This window comes from Cibotium barometz, chromosome 63 (genome assembly GCF_041138505.1).
Source record: "Cibotium barometz isolate CiBa-2024 chromosome 63, ASM4113850v1, whole genome shotgun sequence".
Lineage (NCBI taxonomy): Eukaryota > Viridiplantae > Streptophyta > Polypodiopsida > Cyatheales > Cibotiaceae > Cibotium > Cibotium barometz.
The window spans coordinates 17,728,619-17,737,905 of NC_141108.1; the positions used below are offsets into that span (position 1 = coordinate 17,728,619).

The 9,287-nt window shown below is 45.2% G+C and overlaps 1 protein-coding gene across 1 annotated transcript; it reads left to right on the forward strand.

Moving 5' to 3' along the window:
* The first annotated feature begins 4,280 nt into the window (after nucleotides 1–4,280).
* LOC147603786 (uncharacterized) lies at nucleotides 4,281–7,947 on the forward strand. Its single transcript, XM_086796123.1, has one exon. It carries the CDS (start codon nucleotides 6,093–6,095, stop codon nucleotides 7,812–7,814), a length of 1,722 nt encoding a protein of 573 aa, XP_086652249.1. The 5' UTR covers nucleotides 4,281–6,092; the 3' UTR covers nucleotides 7,815–7,947.
* The last annotated feature ends 1,340 nt before the right edge of the window (nucleotides 7,948–9,287 follow it).

Here is a 9,287-nt window from a genome sequence, read left to right on the forward strand (position 1 = left end):
TATTAAAACCATTACAATATCCAAGATGTAGCATACATTATAATAAGAGTATTCCCCATAAATGCATCCCCATAATAAGAGTATTCGCAATATAAAAACAATGTAGAAAACATGTGACAACATGCCAAAAGCACTACTTCTTACCCTTCAAGAACACTTTTCATCCAGTACTGTCGAATGCTTTTAAGCCGTGGATCAACTGAAAAGTGCCAAAAAAAGCTTCCTACAATAACAAGTCTATGGGGAATTAAATCCTAAATCTTAAATGTACTGGTGGCTAGACCTCTAAAACATAATGTGATGTCAGATATATACAATGGTCAGACATAACCAAAGGGCCTAGAGCTTTGGCTTCTCCTCGCACCACCAAAAACCTTGTTGCCCTTTTTTTTTTGCATGGATTGATGCAATCCTCTCTAGGGCTAGTGGTCAAACTTTGACATGTGTGGTAGATGCGGGCCTTGGAATGGGTGTGGTCATGGCCACGATGGTGGCTACCATGGCTACGGCTACATCCATGGCTTCTTCTTCTATGGCTATGGCTCCATTTGCTATGGCTACGGCTTTGTCCATGGCTTCATATGGCTACGACTACATCCATGGCTCTACCTACTATGGCTATCACATTGGTGGTGTGTGACTATAGCTATGTTGACACATGAGAGCACCGAATGCATCAATAGCTCATGTTTGTTGTGGCTGCAAGCTAGTCTACGATCGCGTTAGATCTCCTTACCTTGTGCTATACAATACTGTCAATACTATCATCTTCTTCGAGTGTTATCATGTTATTTTACCTTTTGTCCCTGTGCGCAAGCTATGGTGCCCTTATCTCTAGTTCGATCCAATCCCAACCATGGTACCTTAACATGGTATCAAAGCAGGGTTTGTATGCGAGTGGTGTGCATGTAGCAAGTGGCGTGTGTAGCTAGTGGTGCTAGATTTATAGATTACAAAAATTACAAGTTAACTTGTGGGGTACGCAGAATGTAAAACAAGATGAGATTAAGAGGTCGAGGTTATCTTAAAGATCAAGCTACATCTTCATATGGGTGGTTGGTGAGACTGGTCATCTTCTATAATGTCGGACACAAGCTGGGCACTAGGAAGACAACGCCCGTTGTGCCCAAGGGATTCAAGGGGGTGGCACTACTTCATGAGCATCGAAAGCGATTTGCAGAAGATGAGCAACTCACTCTGGCACCTATTGAAATGCAGATCAAATTACAATTAAGCCTGTCTTTCTTCCGCTTGTGGCAAATAAATAAATAAATAAATAAATAATTGCAACTTCAAAACCTCCTACGTAGTAGGTAGCTTACAAGTTATCTTGTTGAAAAAAGGCATGGGTATTAGCTGTACGCTACATTGCCCCACGGCTCCTTCCTGACACTACCCTTGTAAAAAGACTGAACAACAAAGGCTTGAGGAATTTAGCAAATTGTTGGGATTAGCAAATTGTTGGGATTGGGCTCTTGCTAGATGAAAGGAGCTTGATCAGCTGGTAATTGACTTTGATCTTCTCCCAAGAGAGAAACAAAACTGGCTCAACAGATATTGGTAAAGATTCAGAAAGTCTGGTGGGTGTCTACTGCCTATGATGACTCTTGCTGCTAGAGGAAAGATTGGATGGGGTGAAACTAGACAAAACTGGCTCAACAGATATTGGTAAAGATTCAGAAAGTCTGGGTGTCTACTGCCTATGATGACTCTTGCTGCTAGAGGAAAGATTGGATGGGGTGAAACTAGACAAAGAAACAGCTAAGGTTTTGTACCTGGAGCTAAGGAAAAGTGAGGTGAATTTTGAATACTGTAATAAGGTCTGGAAAGTCGTTTGGAAAGTTAGAACATGGAGGAAGAGATGGAAACTGATTTGGGAGGCTAACATTCCAATAAAATTCCAGGTCTTCTTATGGAAAGTATACCTATTGGCTCTCCACCTTGGGTTCAAGTTGCTTCAAAGAAACTTCACTTCAGGTTGTTGCCCCCAGGTGTAAATCAGCTCTAGAGGACGAGAGGCATGTATTCTGGGACTGTCCTGCCATCAGGGAAATGGGTAGCCAAATCTTTAGGAGTTATGGGACTTTGGGGGGATTGGGTTCTTGGAAGGGGGGTAGATTCTGAAGATGATATTAATCTTATATTTAATATTATTAGATTTGGGTGTTTATGGAAAATTTGGATATCCAGGAATAGCATAGTGTTTCAGAACTAGAATAGTATAATTGAGGTGATGTATACGTGTATTCATCTGTGCTGGTCCATTTATTATGTGAACATGTTAAAGAATGCTAATATTTTTCAGGCTATCTGCTCTCTGCAATCTGGGATTAGCTAATCTGCAGGTTTGCAGATCCTTGCACATACTAGGGGTGCCTAACTATAATGTTATGTAGGGGAACCCAGGGTATGAAGTGAAGGCAAAGCTCTCCAAATTTGGGCCAAAGACTAGAAGATGATACCGAAAAGTCAAACACCCATCCTATACATTTGTGGCCTTCACAGAGAACCCCCTGAGGACCAGCGGTGAAGGTGTGGACACGAAGAAGCTATCCCCAAAAGGATGCACTACTGAAGCAATGATTATAGCATGTATGCAACTAGGGTATGATGTATCTTGGAGCCAGTCTTCCTTTGTTTGGGAAGAGGATAGGTGGAACATGCTATGTAATTTGTTGAACTACAATGTAAATAACCTAGTCTAGATTCTAGCCCTAGGCCCCTTGGAATTGGTTTGTAAAGAACTTTTAGTGTTAATATTCTAAATATCTACTTCCCCCTCCCCCCCAAAAAAAAAAGTTGTGCGCTACATTGCCCTCACACTTTCGTGTATACAAATGTTGATTGCAAATGCTCTTTCTCCCTCACACACACACACACACACACACACACACACCTTCTCTGTCTCTCTCTTCTCTCTGTCTCCTTCTCTCTCTCTCTCTCTCTCTCTCTCTCTCACACACACATAGACTCTCTCTCTCTCTCTCTCTCTCTCTCTCTCTCTTCATATAGACATCAGCTCTTCTCTCTCTCTCTTTGTGTGTGTGTGTGTTCATATAGACATCAGCTCTTCTCTCTCTCTCTCTCTCTCTCTCTCTCTCTTTGTCATATAGACATCAGCTCTTGTGTGTGTGTGTGTGTGTGTGTGTGTGTGTGTGTGTGTGTGTAAGTTCTAAGTGCAGGTTGAGGAATTGAAAACACAATTTCAAAGTGCAAGACAAGAAATGGAGGCAACAATTTCATTTGCATGTCTATCTAGTGCACATATGTATGTACAATTTTTGGAGGGAAGGCCATAGCTTCTAGAACATCTTTGGAGCAGAAGATCGGGCCAACTCAAAGATTTAGAGGCTTATGTATAGTGTTGCACAACTGGTAGATGGGACTACAACCACCACCTTTTCTTGTCTTTGTGTGAAATGAACAATAACATTGGCATCGATATTCCACAGGAGGGTGATTTCATTGAAGTGGCATCCAGACCACCAATCTCTCAGAATCTAGGCATGGGAGTTGGCTTATTGCAGAGGGATGTAGGCACAAGATCTTAAGATCTCACTCTATGATGCTGCATGTGTTTCAAATATTGTCAATGCTTTGCAACATGTGCCAAGCGACTTGCTTTCTTATAAGAAGGAAGAAAGAAAGCTTGCTTTCTTTCAGATATTGCTAATGCTTTGCTATAGAGTGCTTAGCAACTTGCTTCCTTATAAGGAGGACACATTAGGGAGGTCCTAGCTTGGAGAACTTGATGAAGAGGGCCGTGGCATGATAGATACCCCGACCCTCACCAAAAAGTGGTGTGAATAATGCATCAAGCAACAACAAAGACACATATACAATGTGTACACCCCTTATTAATATAATAATCTTGATTCTCCAACATGTAAATGTAAACATTTGACTCTAAACGATGTGAATATTTGATCCGTAAAAGATGTAATAATCTTCCCTCTCCAAGATGTAAACATTTGACCTTAAAAGATATGAATATCTACCCTAAAAGATGTGAATATTTGACTCTGCAGATATTTAGCAGCTTTGCAAGGTGTTCAGTGTAATGAAGGTGGGAAAAGGACGGGTTCAGTGTAATGAATATTTGACTCTGCAGATGTTTAGCAGCTTTGCAAGGTGTTCAGAACTTCAGTGTAATGAAGGTGGGAAAAGGACGGGTTTTATGTGGGAAACAGGTGGGAAAATAGGAGGGGAATTGTGGGAAATGAGGGGGACTATATAAGTCAACCCCAAAAGATTTGTAAGGTACGTATTGATTTGACACCTAATCTACATCCCTCCTGCTCCTCCTCTCCTGTGCACTCCCTCTCCCGAGTTCACTCTACCCCTCTCCCCTCTTTCCCACTCATTCTCACCCTGCCCTCCGTGGCCTTCCTCTCCTGCCCTGTTCCCCCTTCTCTACAGTGGTATAAGAGCACTTTCCGTGGATTTGACAGTAGCAAGACTCGAACTAGCTCAAGGGACTAGCAGTTCGTGACATTTGCCAAGGCAGAACAAAGTGGTGCGTGGAAGCGAGCAATGGAGGAGGTTGCCACACTCAGATTCTGCCGTGGGCACGTTCAAGGCGATACGTAGCTGAGCGTGGAATCGCCTGAATTCTGGCCTAACAACATTGCCTTTTGCACAAGCGTAGCCCACAAATCTGTCGAGCTACTTCAAACGGCAGTGGTAATTGGCTGCCTGCTACACGACCAGCCGCCATCAATCCTGCTGTCGCCACCCATCCGACGCTACCGTTCAGCCAGCAGCAGCAGCCGCTAAGCCACCACGCAGCACACACGGCCGGCCACCGCTCCGCCGTCGCGCCTCTCTTGCAGGCCGCTCAGCCGCCGTCTCTTTCTCGCTGGCCGCTCAGCCCCTTCACCGAGCTTCCTTCGAACCTCTTCATCGACTGCATTTGAGCCTCTACATCGAGCCTTCGACACTTGGCACATTTTCCTCGTGTCACTCATGGCACCCAGGCGTGCACCCCGGTCGGATGAGTCATCTCAGCACGGTGACGATGTTGCTCAGCAGGAGCAGATGCCGGTCACAGAGGGTGCATCTCCCTCACAACCAGTCTCTGCTATGCCTAGACACACAGTTTCTAGATGCATCGGCCTCGATGCTTCAGGGGGCTTTTCACCAGATGGGTCAGCAGTTGGGGCAGCAGCTCACCACTACTATTATGCACGATACAGCTATCACCCAGATGGGTCAGCACATTGGGCAGCAGATCACTACTGCCATCACTATGCATGATAAGGGCAAGCAGCCCGCACCCCAGCACGGGGATCAGTCGGATAGTCAGGGTGATTTTTCTGACCCGCGTAGGGGGTTTATGGCTGATGGCCGTCGCACTTATGATTCTGGTTCTATGCATGCACCCCAGCATGGGGATTATGTTGATATGGGTATTGCCTTGCCCGTGCCGCCGAGCACTTCATTGTTTGAATGCCAGGCCGCCATTTGGCTCGCAGATTTCATTGGTTGAGCCATCCATTTTGGGCCGGCCTACTGGCACATTTCCGCCCACGGCGAGCATGCTTGGATTGGGTGTTGGTTTTCAAGGCAGTTGGGAGAGAGGCCAGTCCTCTTCTCAGCCTTTCTCTATGCCACCCACTCACCGTGATGTTTTTGGCAGGCAGACTCAGCAGGGATTGCATGCTTCGATGACACCTCTTGTGAACACATTCAGTCAGACCCAGCCTGTGTATCAGGGAGGTAATGCTTTCAGCCAGACGCATTTTGAGCATCAGGGGAGTGGTTCTCCTATCCAGCAGGATGTTGGAATTGGGCAGCATGCAAACATGGATGATATGTTCTCAGATGCCTTACGTTCATACAGGGCCTTGCCTGAGGATGTACGTGATGAGATGCCCTTTTCACAGTATGTGAGCTTTAAGCGTGAGGATGCTAGATAAGCTGGTGGTCACTCCAGGAATAATACAGCCAAAGATGTGAAAGACAAGCTCTCTGTGCACAAGTTTAAGGGGGACACTCGCACTCCCAATGAGTTGGAGGAGTGGCTCACGAAGCTGGAAGATTATTTCCGCTTCTACCCTAAGAACGATGAGGAGAGGATCATTTTTGCTAGCATGCATTTACAGGTTTATGCACAAACATGGTGGCGGAACATGAGAGAGTCACCTCAGAAGCCAACCACATGGAAACAGTTCAAGGAGCTTATGCTCACGACTTTCGTCTCGGCCCTAATCCTTGAGCAGTACCTTGCTGATTTTTATGCGCTATCTCATACGGGTACGGTCCAGGAGTACTTGCAGCGTTTTTGGAGACTTTCCTTGTTTGTAAAGGACATTTCCGAGAAGGGGAAGCTGCTGCGTTTTATCCAAGGCTTAAATCCCCCTCTGGCTACTGATTTGAGAGCTCATAATCCCCAAACCATTGAGCAGGCAGCCCAGCTTGCTGAGGTGTTTGAACCAAAATATGCTGGTAAGTACAAGCATGTGTCAGGTAGCTCTTATGGTGCTGTTTATGAGGGTGACAGGAAGTCAAAGTTTGCTAATTGGGCTGATAAGAAATCAGCAGTTGCCCCCTTTCCACGATATCCTACAGTTACAGGGAGTAAAATGCCATATGCCAAGCCATACAGGCCCATGGACGCAAAGCCAGGTGTCAAACCCAGTGCTGGTTTTGACAAATCAGATGTTAAACAACACTCCAGGGCCATAATGGACAGTAGGAAAAAGGCTAATTTATGCTTTAGATGTGGAGAGAAATGGACATCTGAGCATCGAGATGTGTGCAAGATGAAGAATGTCAGCTCAGCCAAACTCAGCATGATAATTGAATTCTCAGATGATGAGGAAGTCACTGATGTTGCAGACCCCCATGATGTCTTTCATGAGGAATTGACAGGAGCTCATGATGCAGATGAAGCTCCTGACACAGGAGCCACAAAGGGGACTGCATTTCCCTTTGATCCGGGTGGGGCTACTGAGCAAGCCACTCATGTGATGCATGAGATTGATATTCAGCCTACATGTGGCAGGAAAGGCTGTAAGCCAACACTCTCTCGGGTGGAGCATCAACTTACAATGCCTTTGCATGTCAGAGGTGGTGCTAATGGTAATGTTCCTGTGGATGATGAGCAGATTTATTGGGATGCCCAGTCTACGCTGTATACCATCTCACTTCATGCCTTGATGGGTGCCAAAAGTGCTGACACAATCAGGTTGAAAGGAATGATTAATGGCAAATTTGTTCATGTATTGGTCGACAGCGGTAGCACTCACAGTTTCATTAATTGCAGGACATTGCAAAGAGTGGGATTGATTGCCACAAAGATAGACCATGGCGTGAAAGTGGAGATAGCTAATGGACAGCATATGATCAACAGACATTGTTGCCAGGATGCCAAGATCAAGTTCTCTGAGGACTATGAGTTTGCAGGCGATCTTCTGGCATTGGATATGGGGCCAATAGATGCTGTCCTGGGATGTGATTGGCTGCAATCATTGGGGAAAATCAGCATAGATTTGAATGCCTTATCTCTTGAATTTTGCCACAAGGGTAGATCGGTTACATTGCAGGGCATTGTAACTCGGAAATTGCAGGTCATTTCAGCAAGGCAGCTAGCTAGGGAGCCCAAGAAAGAAAGTGCCATATATGCATTGAATGTTTCTGTACCTCAGGAGGGTGGCATTCCCCATGTGGATGATTGTGATATGCAGCTATTGCTCTTAGAATTTGCGGATGTGTTTGCTGATATGCCATCTCAGTTGCCCCTAAAAAGAGATGTTGATCATGCCATAGTCCTGGAACATGGTAGTAAACCAATAAACAAGGCCCTGTACTGACTCTCTAAGGTTGAACGGGAAGAAGTGGCAACACAGGTGCGAGATTTGCTTGAGAAAAACTTCATTGCTCATAGCACCTCGCCTATTGCATCTCCAGTATTCCTGGTGAAGAAGAAGGATGGCTCTTTCCGTATGTGCATTGATTACAGGGATTTGAATAAGACCACCATTAAGAACAGGTTTCCTATTCCCAGGATTGATGACCTGCTGGATGAACTCAAGGGTGCTCAGTATTTCACGAAGATTGATTTCAGGTCAGGGTACCATCAGATCAGGATGAAAGAGGGTGATGAGCATAAGACTGTCTTTCGTACAGAAAGAGGATTATATGAGTTCAAGGTGATGCCTTTTGGTTTGACTAATGCACCAGTCACCTTCCAGGCACTCATGAACAAGATTTTACACCCCCTTCTTTTCAAATGTGTGCTGGTATTTTTTGATGACATTCTCATTTACAGTAAGGGTGCATATTTACAGTAAGGGTGCACAGGAACACATAGACCATGTCCGACAAGTGCTGGATATCTTGAGGATGCATCAGCTTTATGCCAAGGCCAGCAAGTGCACATTTATGGCAGATGAGGTTGAATATCTTGGACACGTTGTAAGCAGGGCACGGAATCAGGGTAGAGCCAGCTAAGGTGAGATGCATTAAGGAGTGGCCGCAACCACATAATACCACGCAGCTCAGGGGTTTTTTGGGTCTTGCTTCTTTTTACAGGAGGTTCATCAGGCACTTTGCCAAAAGGGCTGCCCCTCTCACTGATTTGTTGAAAAGGGATGCCTTCCAATGGTCAGAAGCAGCACAACTCAGTTTTGAGAATCTCAAGGATGCCCTTAGTAATGCACCTGTATTGGTGTGCCCTGATTTCTCACGGTCTTTCATTGTTGAGACGGATGCCAGTGGCAAAGGTTTAGGGGCTGTCCTAAGACAGGAGCATGGTGTGATTGCTTTTGAGAGCAGGAAGTTTAATGCCAGGGAAATGAATTATCATGTATATGATCAGGAGATGCTGGCAATCTTGCATGCTTTTGCAAAATGGCACCACTACCTATACGGTAGCAAGATTAAAGTCAAAACGGATCACAGGACACTCAAGTACTTTTTAACGCAGCCTAATTTATCCATGAAGCAGAAGAGATGGTTGGCTGCAGTTCAGTCCTATGACTTTGACATTGAGTACATGAAAGGGAAAGAGAATGTGGTTGCTGATGCCTTGTCCAGGATGTGGTCATGCAGACTGTCTGCCATTTCCACGCTTCATCAGGAGTGGATACCTGGGATTCAGAAGGAATACATGCAAAATTATGATGCAGCTCCTATCTTTGTGGAGTTACAGAGTCCGTCCAGCCAGGGACATGTTCGATTTCAGCTCCGTAATGGACTGTTATGGTGCAAGGATAGAATTTATCTTGTACCAGACTCCAAGTACAGGTTGTTGGTCTTACAGGAAATGCACTCATCTCCTATGT